This window comes from Atractosteus spatula, chromosome 27 (genome assembly GCF_055471065.1).
Source record: "Atractosteus spatula isolate fAtrSpa1 chromosome 27, fAtrSpa1.hap1, whole genome shotgun sequence".
NCBI classification, from domain to species: Eukaryota; Metazoa; Chordata; class Actinopteri; order Semionotiformes; family Lepisosteidae; genus Atractosteus; species Atractosteus spatula.
The window spans coordinates 7,244,660-7,269,066 of record NC_142732.1 but is presented as its reverse complement, the minus strand read 5'-3'; the positions used below and the strand labels follow the sequence as shown (position 1 = coordinate 7,269,066).

The following is a 24,407-nucleotide window of genomic DNA, read 5'->3' as shown; positions in this document are numbered from 1 at the left end:
AACAGACTTACTGGTGCCCTACAGCTGATGTGTAGCAGTTTCGTATACTGCACTTGTCGGTCAGCGATGATTAAAGTATATTAAAGACTTCATTCATTAGTGAACTATGAAGCACTTGGGAAAATGGCAAGTTAGAATCATCAGGGTTTTTTTTTTTACTATATACCCACAGAATTTGGAACTGCCAATTACAGTACGTCTGTGCATCTCAACTCACAGTGCCAAGCCCAGTACCGAGTACTGACGCAGAGAGAAATGAGGTGGCTTACACTGGCTCGTACGACCCACTCCTCCGCTTACAGTGTGTTCAGAGAGGAACAGCTCGGCTGGTGGATGTGTCAGGCACTAATCCCAACCCTACCTGCACATCCTCATTCTCCCTGTTCTGCATCCAAGCATCACTGAGAGCCAAGGCATACAAAAAGCATTCACTGTCTCTAATTGTACCTGAAAGACATTCTACCCCATACAATGCCAAGATAATTTGGGTGCCTCTTTTCCAAGTGCTTCATTTTCAGATGGATATTAATCTGAATATCCCACTCCTACCCCCCTGGGTACCCTGGGTAAGAGAGCATGTGTGTCAGGCCAGCTTTGAACTGAGATGGCACCAGAATGTAAAATCAATGAAGTCAGTGCATCGTATTTTTTTTTCTCCTACTTTCAATCTAGAGAAACAAACCCTCACTTTCTCTTCAAAACTAAACCCAAAAAAAAAAAGCACCTGCCATCTTCTACTAAACCAAAAGTATGTAGCGTGTCTGAAGGTTGGTTTTATTGTCTTTGAAAGGATGAAAACCCAAAACAAAATAGTTTACAGGATGGTAGCTACATGCAATACAAAAATATGAATTCTTACATGACATAAAAAACATGGATTGACCCATTCTAAAAAAAAAATGTACAATACATCTTCAACAGCATTTTGTACATGAAAAAAATATATATAAAGACTGTACATTAAGAGGGGAGCAGTACCTATTAAAAATGTTATGACGTACAGTATAATATAAAATGTTTATACAAATATTAAAAGAATTATGTTAGCTGTACATTAAATAAAACAAAAATATATATAATGTTGATATTTCAATAAAACTCAATTACTGCTATTTTTCACAGAATTAACCCCTAAGCATCCTCTTCACCAACTTTCTCACCCACACAAACACTTTCACACTCACACACAAAAGAGGTAATATTTTTTAAAATAAGTTACCTATTAAACACAGCCAGGCCAGGCCTGGATTTTGCTTAGATGCAGGAGAGATTTTCTGAAGTACACACTCAAAACCTGTTGCACACACTATTACTGTCATGACGTTGGCCAGTTTTGTTGACAAACCATTTCTTCGCGCAAAAAGCTGTTTTGCCAAACCATGGTTGAACACAGATAAAGTCCCCACTGAAGTGATGAACTGTAAAAAGAAAAACGAAACTGCATTCCCTCTTGCCTAAAGAGTGCATAAGCAATTACATCCTAGTACAAAGTACTACAAGCCTTGAGCTTTGAAAAAAAGGTGCAAATTTGATTTGATACGAAATCAGTCCCATTCTGATCCCACAGCATGTCCAACATGATTTTCACATGCCACCAGAGAATGTGGGCTGAGAGCACAGCCTGTCCGCTTCCTTGAAATAGAAGATGCGCTGCACTCCGACGGAGTTCAAGTATCGAAGCACGATCGATAACTGCAACCACCACAGCTGTACAAATCCCCGTGTAGTGCTCTTTTTCTATCTCAGGTGCACAAAGCTTCTTACGGCTCGTAAGAGACGCAGATGACAAGAGCGATTTTCTCCCAGTACTGACATCCCAAAAACATCCCGGAGACGATGAAGATGTGCTTTTTAAAAAAGAAACCAGGTGCTCTGTAATTTTGCGGTCCCCTGACGGACGGACTCGTATGTCGCATCTGGAACTCGAGGTGCACAGCTCCCATTTTGGTGGGAACTCAAAAGCGCCCCAGAATCATTCGTTTGAAGGCAAGGAGGCAGGCAGGCCTGAAGCTGCTATGTGTTCCTCTGACTGGGCCAAACTTTTAGCAAAAGGGAAAGAGGATTTTTTCCAAATGAGGAAGGGAGGAGAAGATTTTTTTGATCGAAAAACAGAAATAAAAAAAACAACATGTACGATCAAGACTTCTGGCCTAGTTTTTTTTGATTACTCCTCAGCAGGTGAAATCCAGAGCAAAGGATTTAGTACAAAAAAAACAAACAATAACTATTATAGGTCAGTTATTAGAACAGTATTACAATTGTCAGCATAGACACTTGCCAAAGAGCTTGTGACTCAAAAAACCAAAGGCGGAGAGAAAGCAGCAGCGAAAGAAGAAAAAAAACAATGCCATTGTTGTCATGTCCAAAAGTTACAGATGGAAGATCAGGCTTTTGGATTAGTGGAAGCAGCTTCTGTCTCAGGCGGAGCTGTTGCAGTGCTTTTCTTTTTTTTTTTTTAAAGAATTAAGGATTTGAAAGCATGCAAGGCAGACCCAGGTTTTGCACCGACAGCTACAACCTATATTAAGAAGAAAAACAGAAGGAAAGCCAGTGGTTAGATTGTGTTAGATAGGTCACAGCTGGTCAAACGACAGAGCAAGAGGTACGAGAGCCTGATCAGTGATCAGTGTACTGTAGGTACAGATGTCGAAAGAAACAGAATTCCTGTCTCTGCACTGGGCAGTGGAAATTCCCTATGTGCCAGCATGCCCTGCAAAACTGTATGAAACCTTCTTAATCAGACTAAAGCTTGACTGCATCCTGCCTATACCCCTGTGCTATCTGGGGACAGACTTGTCACAGACAGTATAGGCTGCATCGCTGCCATTTAGAACTGGGCTTCAATGCCAGTAACCCTGGCATTCTGGGCTTTGGGCTAAGACAGCTCAGGTCCAGAAAGGGGATGTCAGATCTTAAGATCTCAGAGTCTCAGGTGGCCACAGGGTCTTCTGGTTTTCCTTTCAAATAAGCATACTCAAATGTTTAATTGAATCTTGATCTATACTCCTGTGTGTAAGACGTATTTACAGCTGATTTAAAAGGTGCGCACGACACCAATACTGTACCTATTAAGACATGTTATAGCCTAGTCCAAAGTCACCCCGAGTTTACAGGGGACAACGGGGACAGGAGACACTGAGGTGTCCACATCCCTGGGGTCTGGGTGCGCAGCACTGATCACACCTCACACAGAGTTATTTGTAAATGACAGGACAGTAGAGATGAAGTCCCTGGCAACAGTGCCCCCTCAGGCAGGAGTCATGCCATCGACTTCAGATGATCAGGGTTTGTGAAGCAAGGGGAGACCGAAAACGTGCAGGGGAGCCAGTGGAGAACAAGAATTTACAAGAGCGCAAGTTGAGGCAGGGGGAGCAGGGGGAGCAGGGGAATGCAGGGTTTGGAGAGAGAGAGAGAGGCAGGACGAATCAGGGTCCACAGGAGGCAGGGGCACAGGATGGCACCAGGAGGCCAGAACGCAGCATCCCATTTCCCAGCCCAGGGAGAGGAAAGCCGGTGGGAAATTTTGAGAAAGAGACAGAAGAGGCAAATCAGAAATGAAAAGAAAAGGGAGGAGAAAAATAAATCAGAAATCAAAAGATAGGAAACAAAAAACAAATGCTAAAATAATGTTTTGAGTATAGGTGAGTATGGATACAGTCCATCTATCATTCCACCATAACCAACTGATTAATCAGTTAAAAAAAACACAATGAGTTAAAAAGCAGTTGAGGGCTGGTGAGCTTTTATGTGGACATGCACAGATGGAGGAGAGGAGCCTGGAAACACCCAGGAGGTACAGAGCAGACTTCAGGATGGATGGGTATTTGATGGAAAACCATTAACTATCACATCTCTGAACTCCTGGGATTCTAGTCACCCCTCTATCCCTGTCCCCATAAGGAGTTTTTCATTAAGACAAGCTTAGGGACTGTGGGCCCAAGCATAACTCGCACAAGAACCACTAAGCCGATCCCTCAGTACACCACTCCAACTCGGGAGCTGTTCGCGAGCAGCTGTCATGAATCCTGCTGTTCCCTTGTACGTGTGGTCTGAGACTGAGTTTAGGACAGGGGGCACTTCTGTGGGAGTATGGAACAAGCTAGCCAGCCATGTTGTTGAAGCCAGTACACTGGCTTCTCTCAAGAAATGGCTGGATGAGATCACTGGATCAATTTACTCATTACCAATCAGGCTAGATGGACCTAACAGCCTCTTCTCTTTCAGAACAATTCTGATGATCGGAAGAGTTTTTCTGAATTAATGATACTGACAGAGCCCTCCACATGAGGGAACAGTTCATGGCTGAGTATACTAGAAGATCAAAGCAGGGCTGCAGGAACTAGAATGAGAAACCCATTCTATGCTCAAGAGTACTTAGTACATGATTTTCCCAAGGGATTCCCCAAGAGTTCCTCTGTTCCCAAGGACACCACATGAGCCAGGAGCAGAGCAGCAGGTCCATCCCGGCCTCCTGCTCATCCTAACATGGCTCCGCCTTCGGGCTCCTTTGCTGCCAATGCAGATCTCCCTGGCCACAAGGTCCTGATCATTGCACGGTGTGATGCCATGGCTGGGGCTCAACTAAGGCGAACCCTCCTGGGGTCCTCACCGCCTGCAGCTAAGGGTTCCAAGTGGTTTTTGTCTACTTCCGGCTGCAAGTATCCCTGTAAGCCCACTCAAGGGGGGCACTGGACACCTGCATTCCGCATGTTATTATGCATCACTGCAAAGACCTTTCGGGTGGCTCTATCTACCCTGGAGTGTCCAGCATTAGGCTGCGGCTTCCCCTATGTTAGAAGTCCTGTACACACAGCGGAGCGCTCAAGCTATATATAGGGATCCAAACCACTGCAAGCAAGCCAGGACTTCCCTGTCCATCCCGAGTATTCTTTGGGTCATGATGCGGTCCATTTTAAAGAGCACGTGCAGGAGGGGGGGGAGGGCGCGAGCGTCTGGCTCCACACGCCTCTCTAGGATACATACTCTGCAGATTTCCAGAAGTGCCCCGGGTGGGACAGTCTTCTGTTGAGTTTTGGCAGTTTTTCAAGCATGTCTGCGAGCAGGGTGAAGGTGGGGCGTTCTCTCAGCTCATAGGACCAGCAGGCCGACAGGATCTCCTAACACGGAAAGAGAAAGACAGGACAGGTGTTGGTTTGTCTTCCGGCGTGTTGCTTACACGTTATAATTCCGCTAGTTTATACATGGAGGACAACGTTTCCCGTTTCCTCTTGAGGTCTTATCGAACATGCTGTACGCATTTAGGGTGTATTCTGTATAGACTTGCGTCTCTTATTGAGCCTTTCATGCCTCTGGCCCCACTCTCCTTTATTGTACAGGGAATACAGTCGGCGATCCTACCGTGACTTCCTTTCCGAGGCTGATTTCCGATAAGACCTTCCTGATTCCTTCTCCGCTGCCCACCTGCCAGATGGTGGCCTCCACGGGCTGGCTCTTGATGGGCCAGTCCCGAGCCTGCAGCTCGTACCAGATAGTGCTACACAGGAAACGGGAGAGAGACAGCGGTCACGCCACTGCAGGAAAAGCGTTCTGGTCCGAGCAGGTGAGACGCAGGCGTGGCAGATCATGCTCAACAAACCCCCCCCCCACCACCCACCACCACCCAGGGGTGAAGCTCGTACCCAAAAGCGTAGACATCGGCCGCGTTGGAGAAGGGCAAGCGGTCCTCATCCCCTCCTGGGGACATCCTGCGCACAATCTCGGGAGCCAGGTAGCAGATCCAGCCATGAGGCACCTTCAGCTCATTGTCCCTCCTGCAACACAGGACACACCACTGCAGACCATGCACAACACAGCCACAGCACCTCTCAACTCAATCCCACTGGGGACTCGAGAGCTCAGAAATTAATTTCCGGATATCCAGGAAAGTCAATAAAATGAGCTTTCTCCCTGCTCCTCAGATTCTACCACAATAAGACACCACATCTTGCCTGTATTTCTTGGCCTTTCTACATCATGATCAATCCTTAATTGTGACGAGCAGTTGTTCTCCATGTGTCCCAACTCAGAATTAACGTCATCCAGAAAATTTCAAAATAAATAAAGCAAAGAGTTAACAAGGGTGATATTACCTCCCTTCCTGGACAACTCCAGACATTCCGAAAAGCCCGAAATCTGTGATGACCACTTTGTTCGAGTCATAAAAGACGTTCTTGGACTTCAAGTCCTTGTGCACAATGCCTTTTGCATGAAGGTAGCCCATTCCCTGGAGGACAAAAACAGCAGAGGGGTCAGGACTAAGACATGTGTAAAGGGACGCCCCCTTGAAGTCACAGAGAAGCAAGAATTTCTTTCGACAAAAGAGAAAAGAAAAACATTCACCTTTACAATTTCCTGAGCAATCTGTCTCGTCTTGTTGATGTCCAGTGTGTTTTTGGCATCTCTCACAACAGAGTACAGCGTCCGTCCTTTACAGAAGCTGGGGAGAATTCAAGCAGAGCCTCCGTTAACAACCTTGGCTTAAAGGCCGGCTCATCACGTCACTGTGGTCAAAGCTGTAAAAGTCTCTCCGTCATAAGTGAATGCCGGCAACACCGCTTGTGCAATGTTGATCTCAGCACTTCTCCCTGTCTGTCGCTGTTCGGCTTGGCGAGGGGTCTCACGCCCTTTCTCTTTCTTCTTTCCAGATCCTCCCCACCCTCAACCTCTCCTGCTCGCAGTCGCTCTGCCCCCGCCCTCTCTCCCTGAAGCATGGGACTTTCTCTCCATCGCGCCGCCTGCCTCACCTGGTGATGATGGCCAGGTGGGGCGGGTTCATGCAGGCGCCCATGAACAGCACCACGTTCTCGTGCCGCGTCTGCCTGTAGTTCATCACCTCCTTCTTGAAGAGCTTGAGGTGGTCCTGGTTGTTGCCGTCGATCTCCAGCAGGCGCACGGCCACCTCCCCGTGCCAGCGGCCCTTGTGCACTTTCCCCCAGCGGCCCTTGCCGATGAGCTCGCCCAGCTCCAGCTGCTCGTACGGGATGTCCCACTCCTGCAGGTACACGCTGGTCTGGCTGGCCTTGCGGGAGATGGGGCCCTTCCAGTGGCTCCACTGGCTGGGCAGGTCATCCAGCTCGTCGGCCTCGTACTCGCCTTCCGAGCCTCCCTTCCCCCCTCCCTCTTCGTCCCCCTCCCCTTCCTCCTCCTCTTCCTCCCCCTCCTCCTCCTCGGCCTCCTCGTTTTCCTGCAAGGCAGCGTGCACAAAACGACATGCTCACTCGTCAGGGATGACATCATCATCAACATCAAAACCAGATCACTCAGTCATGCGGGACAAAAGTGGCCGATCAGATCTGCAGGAAACTACAAAATCTATTCAAGCCCATGTAGGGGGCAGAGTATTCATACAGAACAATTAATATAAAACACAGTGGGAATGTTTCCTTCTACTGCAATGTTGGCTTTGCAGATCAATACAAAACACTTCATCCTTTGCTCCGAGATCTCTCGGCCACCTCACGGACAACGTACCCCTGCATCCTGCTCTCCGGACCTCTGAGACTCGCTATCCTCTTTTCCTGTGGGATCCATCTCACTGCAGGGTGAAACGGAGAGGCAGAGAGCAGTTTACACAAGCCTGCTCAATGACAAGTGCGGGTGAGAGTCATTTGTGCTGGTGAAGGGTATTGTGGCTCGTGAAACACTTATTTTCCATGCAAATTATAGTACATAAAGGCCACACCTGTGACGTTGCTCTCGTACAAAAAGTGAGACACCATTTAAAATTTTCAAAATTTTGGCCTATTCCAGCAATATTTTGGATGCGCAGTACACTGACCAGTTGTGATTTAAGCCCATGATGTGCTGACAAGGGCAAATGGTTGGACTGACATCCTGTACCTCCAGCATCCTCATGTACTGTATCTCCTGCAAAAAATGCCCAGCTATCTACGTTGGGGAAACCGGAAGGAGACTAGGAGACCGCTTCAGAGAACATGTTAGGGCTGTGAAGATCAAAGATTTCTCCAAGCCCATAGTTTCTCATTTCACCTCAGACGGCCATGAACACCCTGATCTCTCTGTTTCTGTTCTCAAAGAAGGGTTTCTCATCTCCCATAGCAGGAAAACGACAGAAATGAAACTCATCCTGAAACTAGGTCCGCACTGTCCCTCTTCTCTCAATGACAGACTTATTTTCGTGTGATCTTCTCTATTCTCATGCAGGTTTTGACTTCACACCTTTCTTCACCCTTCTCAACTCTGCACTTCCTGAGTGGCCTCTCTGCCTCTCCCCTCTCCCAGCTTATGTTCTTCTGTGCTATTTCATCTTTGCTGTCTGCCTTGTCTTTCTCACACCTGAAGAAGGCTTCACAGCCGAAACGATGTGTTTTCTCTCCTCTCTTTTCAGCATGGAATAAACCTATTACTTCTTCTTTTGCAGTATACGCATACTGAAGCAGCTACCCACCTGAACTACTGAAAAAACATGCCGATTCAGTTTAACAATGTGGTGTTTCACTAAAACAAAGTGTCAACGCATGCAGTTAAGTAACAGTGGGGGAAAAAATGCACATTTTCAAACCACTAATTATCTATAAAAGTGGGTAATTAGATCAAGATTTTATATGCACCAATCTTTTCATATATCAGGCAATCTTACACATTGTCTTGTATCCCTTCAGGGTGTAGGATCACTGGTTGTGGTGAACTGGGCACATCTAGATGGAAACAAGGATAATCTGGTTTAGATTAGAGTCAGATGTTCTTCTCAAAGACAAGACGTTCAGCCTGTAGAGTATAGTAGAGCCTCTGCTCTTTTCTTTACCTATAGTTTTGCAAAAGAGTTGCTCAAATAACTGCACGGACAGGTAAACATGTCTGGACTGACGCCTGCTGGCAAGACAGTGCACTTCTGGATTTGTCCACAAGAGGTCACACATGTACCGTGCAAATCAGAGATGTACCTACTTTACAGCTTTACTGACAATCTCCACAAGAAGCCATACAAATAACACACTACTGGCCAAGGTGTCCAATTTTGATCCTGAAGTCCTGCAGTCCATCAAGTTTTCTAGTTCTGTTAACGATTAACACGTGAATAGGGAAAAGCCGTAAAACCAACTCAAATTCAAGCCGCAGTCAGTGGAACGAGGCCCGTCAGGGGCAGCATTGGAGCGAAAACCTACAGACATAGATGCCCTCCGGGACCAGAAGTGAACACCTCAGCCCTGACGCCAAGCAAGCTGAAAACTCCCGAGCCTGGCCATGCTCAGACACATCTGAATCTCCAAAACGGTTAAAAAAAAAACAAACAGCTTGCAGGTGAGGCGATAAACCAAAGCATTACAAAATCATTCGGCAAGGTTATCCAAAGCACAGAATGATCCAGTGGGAACAGAAGGAACAGGGCTGAAGCAAGAGGGACAGGACAGGTCTATGCAGCACCACTCCGAGAGAGGGAGAATGTGAACTCACCAGGGAAGATAAACTGCTGTCTATGCTGAAAGTAGCAGGCAGCTTGAAAACAAAGGGAAGCCCCCAGGCATGGAGAAAGAGACACATGGGATTAGAGAAGCTGTTAGAAATCTTCCCATACATACCCCCCCCCCCTTCCCAGTGAGCCTCGGGTTAGTCTGGTTAAAACGCTGACAGCGACGAGGAAAAAGATCATTTTCGATTGCAGTTTTCAAACTGTGCCGCTGTCTGAAACAGGCCCCTTCTACTCCTCAGCATGGCTTCATTCAAACACCGCTCAAAGGGCAATGAATTCAAGCAAGCATCAGTCCATGCCAGTAAAACGAGCCATGTCTGTGAGCGGGCGAGAGGCGTGCTCCGAGACTCACCGGGGAAGTTGAAGCGGCTGTCTCGGGGCCCCTTGGGCGAGGGGTTGGGGGGCGGCGTGGCGCTGGGGGGGTTGCTCTGCTGGAAGGGGGCCGGGGACGAAGGAGTGGAAGAGGTGGTGGAGGAGGGGTTGCTGCTGGAGTCCAGCTGGTTCAGCACCGGCGCGTGATCCTGCGGAGAGAGAAAGGGAGAGCCCACTGAGCCCGGACCTGGAAGAACCGCAGGGGCGCCCAACGCCCAGCCCTGGCGCACCCCGCTGCCTCTCAGACGGTGCCTGCGGCGGCCTCACCTTTTTGGTTATGGCCTTCGGGAGGGTGCCGAACTGCGGCGCCTCCGCCGGCCGGTCCACGGGGTTGTTGATGTCCGATGGCACCGACTCCGTCCTGCGGATCTTTGCGACTGCAAAACAACGGGACAGCAGGCGGCACGATGACAATATCATAATCCCCCTTGTACTCAAGCGAAAGGACAGGCGGCGAGAGGCGACAGCACTCACTTGGGAGAAACGATATTCGGCAGGAAGGGGCTTCTTTTGTACATTTGTTATGGCACTTCAACCTGCAAGAATGGGCAGAAAACGCACTCAGTCATAATACCCGCAGGCAGAAACACCAGGGAAACTCAAGAGTGTGCCCCAGAAACATCCTGCCTTGGGGCTCGGGTCCGGAACGTACTTGCAGTGTTTGCACTTAACGCCGAACATCATGTTCCTCTGGCACACCTGGCACGTCTGCGACAGCCACGACTTTGTGGAGAACCTGTCGGAAGAATAAAAACAATGCGATGATCAGAGACGTCACTGTTGCTTCAGAATGGCCGTGTCTCCATGGAACTTTCCATTCGCCCAGCAGGCTTCCGACTTCATTGACCTTCATGCTAACTGCGTCTGGGGCCAGGGATGGCTTTGCTAACTAGGGATGGAAAGGAAAAGTCAATGGAATTAAGCTACAGTTGCACTGGGCGATTTCAGTGGATTGCTCTAAAAGATGTGGGCCCCAGGAGAACAAAACACAGTGTTTTCTCATAAGAAAAAGAGGAGTAATTCTGGGTTTATGGCTTTGCGAAGTAAATGAGTGGCTCAATTGGTAAAGGCACTTGCCCAGGCATGGCTTGAGCACCAGGTGTTACGACACAGCTTGCTGAAACAGGCAGCTGCGTCTTGCCGACAGACTGGGAATCCAAGTGCTAGGTGCTCAGTGGGTTCAGCGTGAATCAGAGGCTGGCAGAGACAGACAGGGATTATGGAAGTAAAATGGCGATTGGGATCTGGACAGGGCTGGATGAGAGCACAGATATCAGGGTCCAAGCAGACAGAGGTATTGTGCTGCCGTGCAGGATACTAGCAGAGATCAGAGCCACTGGCACAGTGCTAGGCAGGAGAGTGACTGCTGACAGGCAAAACAAGTTCAGGACGGACTAGGACTCCTTCAGGCAGTATCAGGCAGAGAATCCTTCGGCATTACAGGTTAGTACTGCTAACTGCACTACCTTGGTCTGTGGTAGCTCAATGACAGAGCACCAGATCAGGGGCAAAGCAGGGTTTGAATGTTTGTGGTCCTGATGATGGAAGCGCCCGTTTATTGTACGAGGGTGGATGGGATCATCAGCCCAAATTAGTGGAATGAGCCGGTGGAATGCAACCCCTTGCGGGAATATGCTCGTTTTCCAAAGAAACCGAGTACAGATTTTCTCCCCAAAAATCTCTGCCAATGGAAATGAATAGCACATCTCACCTGTGCGTGATGGCTAAACCAATATCCCTTCTGACAGCCTGCGGAGACCCTCGATGGACAGCTACATTATCTAGGACAAGGGAGACAGAGCAGGAGTGAGCCAAGAGCCAGCAGTAATGTTCCAGGGATTACAAGTGTTCCTACGCAAGTAAATGACGAGTCATGTTTTTAACACACAAGCCTGTTACAGGGAAAAAGAAGAGAATTTGCAGGGATAACAAGGATGACAGATGCAACTAACCATTTTTCATATGTATTTGCAATCAGATATAGTGTCTTCTTAAAAAAAGACAGATCTGGGGATTACTGTGTATTTTAACAGAGAACATCATTTACAGTAACACTATGATTTTCACACAGAAGAACACCCACACAGGAAATGCAACAGTCCGTATCTTGCAGCTATCAAGTCATCTCGGGACATCAGCAGAAGTTAATTAATTTGCAGATGTGCAGGGACAGATTCACTATCTTGGGGAAAGAAACAGACCCTCTCATGCAATTCATTTTCTACAGCATCAACAGGCTGTCTGTAGCAAGATCTGTGTCTTTCCCGGATGACATCACCAGAAAGGAACGCTTGGGAACTGCTCTTGTACTTATGTGTCAGTGTGATATATAGACCTTCCACATTTCACCATGACCACAGACCTACAGAGTCAGTGGGTGTTTTTTTTACACCTCTTTCTAACCAAGACAGGAGGTTGCTGGATCCATTTGGGGGGATGGAGCCGAGAGTTTAGTTGAGAGTTTGAAAATGTACGGGATTAACACTGAGGCTGGGAAGACAAAGTTGGAATATTTTCCCCACTTTCTGTCCAGACTCGACCGACCGGCACTGCGCCAAATTCCCTCTCATGGGCTCGCACATCAGGGAGATCCTTCTGCGGCCATCCCCCTCGCAAGAAATCTGCAAACGGGGCTCTTGTTTTAATTGACATACCGTTTGGGAATTTTAACACCCGTCTAACAAATTCTTAAAGTCTGTTAGGATAACTGGTTTGGTTTCTTCTGATACCCCCTGACCCCTCCCCCAAGCCAAGTCCAACATTTCTTCTCACTTCTGCTCCCCCGTGTCTGTGTCTTGCAAGGAATTAAGAAACAAGCAAAGGTTTTAAACTCTGTAGCAGACCTGCACCCTCTCTCTCCTTCAGCAGTCAATAAGGAGGCAGGAGAGACAGGTGTGTTGTGGGACACTAGGATATTGGGGCTGGACACAGGAGGGCCAGCTTCACTTCCCTGCATGCTGTGCAGCTGTTTTTATATATCTTCTCTGTAACACCATGATAATCGCAAAATCTTTGTAATCATGCAATCTCATGCCTGTTCTCTCTTGTGTAACCTAGTAGTGATCCGAAGCACCGAAGATCTCACATTTGAGTGTGTTTAAAATGCTTCTTTTGTTAACAATAAGTATGTCCTTGTAATTCTGACACAGCACATAGACCGCAAGCAGCTCTTAAAGAAAACAAGATGTTCTTAGCAAGGCGTGCATGGATAGTCATCCAGCTGCTGGATGAGGGGGGGGGGGCTGTGAGAATTGCGACTCCTGTGACTCCTGTTATTTACAGAAGCCAGTTAACCTACCAGTAGGTCTTTGGGCTACGGGAGGAAATCAGGGTACTAGGAGGAAACCCATGCGATCACAGGGAGAACACAAAAACTCCACGCAGACAGCACCCCAGGAATTGAACCCAGAGCCCCAGCCCTGCGAGGCAGCAATTCTAACCACTGGCTATAAAGAGAGCTCTGCCAGGGGAAACTGAAAGAGCAAGAAAAAGAGAAAGAAATGTTCTTTTCCTCTCATGCAATTGTGCCTTAACATCACCTTGAATAAAGGCCCGCTGATCGCTTCACCTCTGTAGCCCGTCTCCTGAGGAGGGGTACCCTCGCCCACTTGCCTTCAGCGCTACGTCCAGATCTATGTCATCTTGGTAATAAAGACCGGAGAGGGGGCGGCTGGGGGGGAGGGGACTCACTCTTGATGATGTGCTCTTCGAGAAGCGTGGGGGTGCCCGGCAGGCCAAAGGCAGCGGGGGAGGCGCCGGGAGTCCTCGCAGAGATCAGGGGCGACCGGGAGGGGGAGTCCTCAGAACTGTTCCCGCTGCCGTTCATGTGCACGTTGAGGAACAGCTTGCTCTTCTTCCCACACCTGCAGGGAGCGCGCACACAGACCACAGACACTTTCAAGCTCCACACACACACACATACACACACACGCGTGCGCACGCGCGCTAAGGCTCTGTTGTTTTTTTTAGTAGCTTGATGCGGCTTACAAGCAAAAAAAAAAAAAGAAAACTGAAACGAGCCAGAGTATTTTTCCACTTGTGTGTGGCGCGCAGATTTCAAAAGCTCCCGGAAGTCAGGGCCTCCGACCTACGCTTTTACACAATCTTTATACTTCATAGCTAAAGTCCCGGACCTTGGAAAAGATCCGAAGGAAACAAAACAAAAGGATGTGTGTGTACGTGAAGGGGGAGGTTGTTTCCACTGCCCTGGCTACTGGGCACTGTCTGAAAAATAAAAAGGGAGCTGAAGTGCACACAGTACACAAGTACGTTAGAAGGATTACAAACAAGAAAAAGTAATTCAGCCCATCAGGCCCGTTTGGTCAAATCTTTAGTATTGTATTAACAGTGCTGTGACCAGGGTACGAGTCTGCAGTGGATTCAACGCCTTCACCGCTGCACCCTCACACCCCCTGCCACAAGACAGCGCAGGACCCACCGGAGACAGATGGCCTCAAGCCCAGCTGGCAAGGCAGGTCTGCTGGCACAGAGTCAAGTCCAATCCAGCATCAGGCTGACGAGCACCTGGGCCGGGCTGTAGTTCAGAGGGCTGTGCCAGGCCTCGGGCTCAAACCAAATAATAAATACTCCTCGAAATTAAACTTTGCAATGTCACGCGTCTCCTCCCCCCACTTCTCCCCATCCTGCATAAGCGATGACGACACAAAATCTACCAAAATCTTTTTCCCAACCTCCTTATTCAATTCAGGGTCGTGGGGGAAGGGGGGCCGGAGCCTATCCCAGCAAGCAATGGGCACAAGGCAGGGCACACCCTGGGGCACAAGTCACCGTAGGACAGACACAAGGACACACAGTGTCACTCCCAGGGCCAATTCACAGAAGCCAGGTAACCTACCAGTATGTCTTTGGGCTACGGGAGGACATCAGAGTACTAGGAGGAAACCCATGCAATCACAAAACACAAAAACACCATGCAGACAGCACCCCAGGAATTGAACCCAGAGCCCCAGCCCTGCGAGACAGCAATTCTAACCACTACGCCATTGTAGTCATCATAAAACAAAATAATAATACCAGTTTATTATTACTATTATACTTATCACCATTATTATCACGATTAATACAAAAGTGATCGGAGCTCCCATTTCTCTGGTGGAAATCTAATTTCTGTTTACTAATGGGACCGTGGACTTGTAACTGGTTCAGATCCCCAGGTGGTTGTCGTACCCTTGAATAAAATATTCCACTCAGATTGCTCCAGATTACCCAGCCATGTAAAAAGGTAAAAGGGCACAAAAAATTAAGCAAAACAAAAACAGAATCAAGTTCCACTGTTACCGCAGAACATAAACTTTAAGTGAGTGCAATGCTAATGAAAAACGCACGCTCGATTTAACACATCGCTCAGGGGTGCAACAGTGAGCAACTGCCCGATTCACGAAACATCTACCACCACACTACGTTTCCAGCCTTATTTCTTTCCAAATAACAAATCAAAGAGATGAAAGTCCTTGTGAGGAACTTTAATTTTTGGACTCGAGGTGGTAACTGAAGGATCCTGTTTGATTTTAGAGTCAGTTGTTAGCTTAAACAGAAAACAGCGATGCTGTGACCTGCAGATTCTCGAGCTGTTCAGGACAGGGTATTGTGTCTTTGACGAGACACAGGAAGCGAGCCAGAGTGACAGAGGGGGACAGAGAGAGCAGGAGGAGGAGACGGAGGGCGCTGCTGAGACCGCGGTCTTCCGGCCGCTTGACTTACTTGCTGGTGGGCGCGTCGTCGATGCGGTTGCCCAGCTGCGACTCGTGGGACTTGCTGCGGGTGAGGGTGGTGATGGTGGGCAGCAGGTGCAGCACCTTGCGCGAGGGCGGGGGTGGCGTGCGGGGGGGCTTCAGCCTGCTCTTCCTCTTGGAGGGCGGCGTGACGGGCGGCGTGCTGGCGAGGCCCGAGCGCCCGGGCCGCGGGGAGGGTGGGAAGGGGTCGGCCAGGCCGTCGGCGAAGAGGGGGTGAGCCAGGCAGTCCGAGGAGGGCACGGCTGATGCCGAGATGGAGCGGGGCTGGGCCCCGGGGGCGGGCGCTGTGCACGGGGGCCGAGCCAGTGGCGAGGGGCTGTGGGGACGCAGGTGCCCCCCAGGGCAGGGCAGCTGCTCTGTGGGAGGAGTCGTACTACTGTCTCTCCTCGTGGGCTCCGAAATCCAGGGCCCAAGGTCCTCCTTCAGCTCGCCACCTACAGGGCGACAGACAGGTGATGAGTTAGACACTCATTCCTACACGAATAACTACCAAGAGTTGACGCGCACAGTGCACTTTCAAGCCTTGTGCAACAGCTCATCCACCTATAAATTAGGTCCAAACTAAAACTTGCCTCATTTAGAATGCAAATTCTGCGCTCCTAAACAAGTCCTGCTCTTTCAGGATGCAGGAACCCACTTAACCACTGATTTTGGATTGAATTCTGTTATTGTGAATGCCTTAGTTCTGATGATCAACACCAGCAATATTGAATACATTTAAAGGTTTCATTCTGGAATTGGCTTGCCAATTTAGGCTTGCCAGTTATTATTTTTCTTCCACCCGCCCGGTTTGGAGCAGCCGGTTGTATGTTTTTCATGTCTCGGTTTGCAGCTACAAACCCAGGGACCCCACACAGGGGGGGAATAAGGAAGTGCAGGCGGACTCCCCTGACCCGCCCACCTTCGAGCTACTTGGCTTTTAATTTGTCACAGCCAGCCCCGACCCATGCAGGAGACTCGGAGCTGATTGGAGGAGAGGTGCGCCCGTCACAAAACAGCCCCGCGTTACTGCAAGTGCCTGTGAGGCCACAGGGGGTGTAGCTAAGAGCCGAGACCGCTCCGGCCCATTAATCCCACCCCAACCCTCTGCAGCCCCCGTCATCACTGCTTGGGGGAATACCAGTCAGAGCTGGCTAAGGACTTGACCCTGGCTCGAACCCATGATCGCTGAGATTACTGGTCGATCCCATCAGGAGTCCTCTGCACATCATAACATTAGCAGTACACTGCCTTTGCTGCAAGTATCAAGCCTGCTGAGCTGGCACTAGACCCTGTGCAGGTCCCTGGACCGGCTGTAATGTTGCGAGGCCGGCCAGGAAAGCTGACAGCAGCCCGTGCAAACGGCGCGGGAGCTGACCTGACTCACTGGCTCTCTTCAGACAGGAGAGGGCAGCACTGAGACGGGAGCACTCCTCTGAGCTGGAGCCTAGTCTCTTCATGGTCTCTCGAACCTGAGAGCTTGACATCTGCAGCAAGGCATCCAGGGAGAGCTTGACCGGCACTGCCTGTACACACAAACAGAGAGAGTGACGGTGAGATGCAGGCCGACACCGCGAGGTGAAACTGTAGCTACGAATTTCCCAGTACAGACGCAGGAGCTTGGGGAGAGAGGTGAAAAGAACTAAAGAAGAAAATGGCATGCCAGGGAAAGGGATTGCTCTTTGTAGAGAGCAAGGTATCCTGCAACAAATGGTTGAGCTTCATCAGGAATCCAAAAGGGTAACTTTCTCTAAATGACTGCGTTTTCACTGTTACTGCAATGTGTGTGATTGTATGCTCAGCAAACACGGGCTGCATTGAAACAAAAAGCAGCTTTACAATGCGCTGAGAAAAAATAAGTCTCAGTTGACTAGAAGTGGGCTACTAGTAGGCTAGTGCTTCCTTATCATAGCTTTAGAGATGAATGATCCTGGACTTTATTCCAACAAGCACTTCATTTCTTTCTGAGTTTCTGAATTACACTGAATTCAAAACTCCCAAATATTCTGGGACTTAAAGCAACTCGTAATGAAACTCAGAAAACACAAAACTGGACTGGCAGTAACCAATATTAGGCAACTAGGGGAATTAATTTGTGTTCAGGCATTTATGGGAAGCTGGTGATCTATATTGCACGCGCAGATGCTGGATTCAAAGCACTATTCCAGACACACTCTGGAGCGAGGCTGAACCCAAACAGAACTGAAATCTACTTCCCCAGAAGACCAGTCCCCAGCATCACACACACTGTACTATCAGACTCACCATATTCACCACTGTGAGCTCACTGCTGTGCTGCCTGCATGCAGATGCACATCGCTCGCCTCAGGCCCAGGCTCCTAATTAGGATTTTAAGTTACTTCACTCTTGCCGAAAACAAACAAGCACTGTTGCAACACACCCCTGAATTCTAACAGCCTCAACTGCACGAAGCTCGAAAAACATCTTAATCAACACAGGCTGCCAGCGTAGTCCAACTCCGACCACACATGGAAAACTCTCCTCATTCTTGCCCACATAGCAGAAACTTTTTTTTTTTAATACAACTGTTTAAGTCCTCATATTGATTCACTGATCACAGTAATACCTTTGCAACTGTGGCTGTCTGGAGGTAAAAAGAAAATCAACATTTCGAGATGTTTGAATTTCAGAGCAGCACACGGGAAACAGTCTAGTAATAGAATTAGACTAACAGAACTAACAGTCTAGTAATAGAAGGACTGTTGGTTTTCTGAAAACATAACATAAAAAAACATTTAAAGGACTGGAATCATCAATTCTCCATAGCTGCTTAGTCCAGTACAGAGCTGCGGTGGGCCAGTCTGTCCCAGGAGACAGCAGGAGCCAGGCAGGATACACTCAGGATGGAAGATAGCATATCACTTGGCACACATACTGTACATGCACACATGTAGGTGACAATTTTCAGAGATTCCAATTATCCAAGACAGCAGGTCTTTGGACTGTAAAAGGAAACTGGGGCACAAAAACAACACAGCCACCGGAAACACAATGAAATGATTCGAACCCGGGAGAGCCATGAGGGGGGCAGTGCTGAATTGTCACACCACCATGCAGCTCACTTCATCCCAGTTTCAACAAGTGCACAGTTTAACTGTCCTTTCCTACGCTGAAAATTTCATCTCGGATGGGAGTGCCAGATGTGCAGGCAGCTGTAAGCCATGTTGAAGTGTAACAGTGTCACCTGAGCCGAGCTCAGAATCGAGTCATGAAAAAATAAATCAGGGCACATAAGAAAAGAGCAAATTCTCTTTTATTTACCTTAATCACTGCAATGGCTTCTTAACCGCTTGTCCAATTACAGATGTGCATGCTGTTTTGATTGTCTGAAAAGTCCTAACACACATCCACATGTGTATAATACAATGAAAAGGCGCACACTCAGAAGCATTGTTTGAATGACCCTTAAATAGAAACCATCCGGCCTAGACTTTGAGGGAAAATGACGTTTTTTGTTTTAAGAGAGAGTTACCCAGGTGCGAGTACAGCCAACATCAATGTTTTAACTTCCTAGAATTCAATAACGTTCGCATTCTGGGCCACAGCTCAGGACAGAGAGTCTGCAGGGCGTGGAAAGAGGAGGGGGGGGGGGTGCAGGCATGAGCTTTAATCAAAGGCTCTATTCCCCTTCAATAGAAACAACAAATGAATTACAAGCCAGCTCATCTCCTGAGCATCTGTCCCCATCTGTCAGGGGGATAGGTTTGACAGCAAGGCCATTGTCCCTTAATGCATTGTTTTCAGAATTGAAGATCCAGCCGCACGAACAAAGACATGTGACCTGTTTGTGCAGCCTAATAGATAGCTACCCAGCTTTGTGTCACTGTCAGCACTCATTCTCTTCTATGGCCTCTCTTCAAAGCCAGGACTATACAAGCAGTGGATCACTTACTGCTGACCCCCTCCTACAGACATACACTTCATAATTCTTTATATAGCAGAACCCAGTCATAACCCAATCCATGCCAGTGCACGAGCACACACACAGAATAATCCACATCATCGATACTAGGCACTGCAGGAAGCCTAATCTTTTAAAGAGATTTTCATGGAGTAAGGCATCTAAGGTAACTGCAAAAAAAAGTAATCTATTCAGGAGATAATTATCTATCGAAAATCCAAGCATGACATGTTCTCAGCATGTTATCCCACGCAGTAAAATTAATCAGAGTGCTCCGTTTTGACAGAAAGCACCACGTTTTCTCATAAGCCTCCAGGGACAAATTCAAATAGCAGCCACCTTCTGTCTCATTGTCTATAAATGTTGGAAAAGTGTTTTTAAGTGTCCAGAAATTAATCCAATAAAACCAAAATAATATGGAAACAGAATGTTCCTACTTATGTCTGGAGCCTGCACAATATTACTTCAGCAGTTACATTCAAAAGCCTGCCAGTAAAGAGCCAATAGATTGAGACTACTTGGCTAGAGAAGTTTTTCCCCCCCAAGAGTCTAAATCTAAAGCCATGCCTGGATGAGGAGATAAAAAACATAAATAGAAGCAATAACCTGATTCAAGCTTTCAGAAACTGTACTGTCAACCCTCTGCACTTTCACCAAGAGGGAAACACAAATCAGAGGACGCATGATGAAGCAAATTTAGAACTTGAAAGTGCATTTAAAACTGAAAACAGGAGGCATCTCTTTACACAAAGGGTTGAGGAGGTGTGCAACAGTCTACCCAGTCGTGTTGTCGAAGCTAATGGCTTTTTTCAAGAAGTGTCCTGACGAAATTCTTAGATCAAAAATCTGCATGACCCAGAAGGAGCTTAATGGGCCAAAAGATCTCTCCTCATTTGCAACTTTTCTTCTGCTGCTGTTACACCTGCTCCTGGCGAGTGCTGGCACATGGCAGGGGTGGAGGAGTCTTAAAAAGTTCAAGGCCTTTCACTGCAGGAGACCAGGCCAGACACGACCCCCCAGGAAAGCCACAAGCTGAATCTGGCCAATCAGGAAAGGGCAGGTTCTCACTTCTAAGTGTGTCACACATGCACAAAGGGTCAAAAACATTAGTCTGATCTGTCAGGGCACCTCCTCCTCGTTCTTCCAGCGGTGTCGGGGAAGAGGTCGACAATGCAATGACATTCGCCGGACAGCTCTGGATCAGCGCAGATAAGGTCCACTTTCAGGACGAGTCCCTCTGTCACCAGCAGGACTTAAGATAATGGCCATCGAGATGAGGAACCAGAGCTGGGCATCTTCAGTCTGCCAAGCGCTGCTTAACTGCAGCTCTTACAGGACTAGGTTTAATGAAAACACTGGGTGGAACTTTTGCTAATTGAAGGACATAAGATCTCAGGTGGCCTGCCAGTGGTCATTCCTTGGAGCCAAAGCTAGCTCATGCCATTAGTTAAAAAAACAGCAAGGAATCCACTTTGAAGGAAAGCAAAGATGAAAAATGCCAACCCCACGATGCTCGATGTTTTGCAAAGGGCCAGGATGCGAAGGGGGTCTTGGACGCTTCCAAGCTGGTGCAACAGACCGATACTGTGACGGGGACATTCTACCGTAAAAGGGCACCAACTTTCCGATGAGACGTAAAACCGAGGTCCTGACTCTCGGGTGGTCATTAAAAATCCCAGGGCGTTTCTCCAAAAGAGTAGGGGTGTTACCCCGGCGTCCTGGCCAAATTTCCCCCTGGCCTTATTCCCATAATAATCCCCATCTCTGAACTGGCTTCATCACTCTGCTCTCCTCCCCACTGAGAGCTGGTTTGTGGGGAACGGACAGGAGCATCATCCAGGTGGGGGCTGCACATGGGTGGTGGGTGGGAGTCCCCATGACCTGTAAAACGCTTTGAGTGCAGTGTCCAAAAATTATTTATTTTTATATTCTGTTGACAGCTACTCAATCATTCCCCAAAGAAGCCGTCAGGCTGTGGACCCGGAGCGAGGCCCGAGAGCCTCCCGGCGGTATTACCTCTGCACACCTGCTGCAGAACACACTGAACTCCCACAGGGGGGGGAGCCTAAAATGAGTGCAGATGGCAAACTCAGAACAACTCAGAAAGGCTCAGTTACCAGACTTTCGGCGTTCCACTTTCGATGATCGTCAAAAGGCCGAGCTCATCGTCAAGCGATGCAACAACAAACAAGACAATCTCCATCAACCAGCAACTGAACTGACTGGTACGCCTGGTATTTGCTCAGGGCTTGGGTTAGGTGGCAAGGCAGTGGATCAGGAATTTCCCTACTGCGTTGCCAGCACTGCAGAAGGCTGAACCAGCTTTAGTTTTCCCACACACGCGGCCATGAGCGCTGATGGCACCGGAAGAAGACGTCAGTGAATCACTGCCAGGTCTAACAGTAAGTTTCAGGTAATGTGAACAGCACTGTTCTTTAACAGGGAGAACGGATCATGCCAGAGTGACACGACAACAAGAAAGCACTGAGGAGAAAAAACCACACACACTCGGTGCTATGAGGTCACACATCAGATAGCACATGGAAACAGACAAAAAAGGGGAGTGGAGAGTGGAAAAAATGTCCACAGAGGATAAGCAGGCGGGGGGGGGGGGGGATATCAAGTGAGGACAGATTTCGTTATAGTGCACTGATTCTATTTTAAAACGCAAGTTTCACTACAGCACCAGTTTAACACCATAGCCCCAATTTCTACAGAAGGTGGCAAAATCTTTCACGCCTGTGCAAGGGGCGTCAAAAAGTAAAAGCAATAAAACACTACTGCTTATCATACTTGTTTAAAAGGAACCTTTACCCTTTATCTGGAGCCAGCCACAAAAAGTGAGGTAACCAAAACAAAACTGCTCTCGCAAGGCAGCAGGTGGCTTGACAGCACAAGCAAAAATTTAACCCTGAATAATGTCTGCCTAGAACTCTCCACTCTGACAGATAAGTCATCTTTGCCAATCAATAAACTTCACAAGCTGGAACTCGGTACACAACACTGGCCGACAAACCAAGCGCAACTCCATTCCCACGAACGACACACAAAATGTCAACGTGAAACAACGATTAGATGACGACCGGCGCAAGCAGCACTTTTTTTTTCCTTGAAATCCTTTTTTTTTAATGGCTGCTCCAACAGATTTCTCTTTTCTCTCTCTTTTATTTTTACCAAGAAAGCGTACCAAAGATCACAGCCAGTCCGAGCACGCCAGCCAGTGAAGGACACGTGTGAACCGGAAGACGCGCCAGCCTGGCGCGGGCACGTGCACACGATCCCAGCTGACACCGGCACAGGTGTGCGAGTGCGTCGGGGGGGGGAGAGAAGCAGGCAGCAGGCCTGGCAGTTTAACTGGTGACACATACTGATACCTACAGCACTGTCTGGACTTGTCTAGATCTCAGCTCCTGACACCAGGCAGCCTATCGGGCCTTGAAAAACGTCTGACGTAAATCAAGAAATGAGAGCAGATGACTCAGTACGCCGAGGCAAAACTTCACCCTGTTCTCTCAACCACGACTCGGGGTCTGGCTTAACTTACAGCGTATCGCCTTTCTGTGCTAACAGCCAAACTCACTCACCTGTAACCTGTAGGCCTGTCTCCACACCTCACCGTCCAACTGCCAGAAAAGGTCTATGTCCGAACCCCTGCCTAAAACACCACCCGCAACAAAAAAACAGCAGTGAAAGAGAATCTGTAACGTCACTGGTGGTGGCTCGGAGGCGGACAGCTGTTCGAGTGACGGTTCGGTACATTTACACGCGATGTAAATAGGACTTTTCCTCAGCAACTGCAACTTCAATCGGGCAGGAAGATTTATTTCGGAAAACTGAACCGACACAAACGAGAGGCAGGAGCCAAGTGGAAAGAGGCAACGCCAGCAGAGCAGCTTCGGACTCTTGTATTCCACTGTGGAAAACAAACTCAGAAGAAAACTGAGAAAACTTCTTAGAAAACTCAGAAGAAACCCCCCAGACAAAACCATAGGAAACCAGCAAGCCCAGCGTAGAAGGAGCTTTCTTTGAAAGATTCTACATACCATTAGGAGGATTCCGAGTCTCGAAAAGGCTTCGCTGGTCTTTGCATACCCCAACGAGACAGCGAAGCGTGACAGCTGGCGTTTCTGGAGCAAGTCACGCTGAGAGAATTCCACAGCTAGTTCTCTCTCTGTCCCTCCCTCCCTCTCTCTGTGCTGACTTGCGGCGCAGGCCCGGGCAGATGATAACACGAGCTTCCTGGTTCTCAGCCAGCGCAGCGGTGAAGAATAAACTACAGCTGGAGCCTGCAAGTTCATCTACCGCTCCAACGGCAAGGCACGTTATGAGTCATGACATAACACACCAGGCATGAAACCCAGAATTCAGCTGGGTTTGTTTTTTCTTTCTTTCTGGCCAAAGAGTGACAGCGTGCTGCATCATCTTGGCTAATGATCGGAGAGCTAGTTCACCTGACCAAGTCCGGCCTTGTGCTATGAGGAAAATTACTGAAAACGCCAGCAGAGGAAAAGTACTGTTATTGCTTCGACTAGCAAATATAATTGTCTTTTAACTATCCAGAGGGGACTGCAGTCAATGTAATTTGACTGAAGGAACCAGTGGTTGAATGTTAATGGTTTTGAACACACGAGTGATTATAGGCTACAAGTGGACTCCAATATTATTTGTGGTCATGTTATGCTTTCTACATGTACTTGTACATGCCGAACTGTTGTGTCCACTGCTAAAACCTTTTTTTAACTTATTATTTTAAAGGTGGTTGGTGGAGCAGAAGAAACCAAGATATAAGAGGTGAAAAGGAAACTTGGATCCCTGTCTCCAAGAGAAGTGTCAAAAGTATCACGTTCTGTGAGAATTCATTTTAATTTTAAATTTATGAAAAAGACAGGTGTTAATGGTGGCATCATCTCCATCTTCTAGACAATGTGAGGTAACAATTAAAAATTCATAC

The 24,407-nt window shown here is 48.1% G+C and overlaps 2 protein-coding genes across 2 annotated transcripts in view; both read right to left on the bottom strand.

The window, feature by feature from the left end:
- myo18ab (myosin XVIIIA b) overlaps positions 1-24,407 on the bottom strand; it is a 272,470-nt gene that overhangs the window by 214,702 nt on the left and 33,361 nt on the right. The gene's annotated exons all lie outside the window — the stretch shown is intronic.
- Positions 750-23,754, bottom strand: LOC148814297 (kinase suppressor of Ras 1-like). The gene is made up of 18 exons (XM_088906858.1): positions 23,500-23,754; positions 16,913-17,060; positions 15,524-15,989; positions 13,493-13,665; positions 11,514-11,583; positions 10,455-10,538; positions 10,277-10,338; positions 10,070-10,179; positions 9,783-9,951; positions 8,600-8,657; positions 7,471-7,534; positions 6,744-7,183; positions 6,340-6,436; positions 6,090-6,223; positions 5,640-5,771; positions 5,359-5,494; positions 4,984-5,117; positions 750-2,518 (listed from the first exon to the last, which is right to left on the bottom strand). The coding sequence occupies exons 1-18, from the start codon at positions 23,752-23,754 to the stop codon at positions 2,512-2,514; spliced, it is 2,739 nt and encodes a 912-aa protein (XP_088762984.1). The 3' UTR covers positions 750-2,511.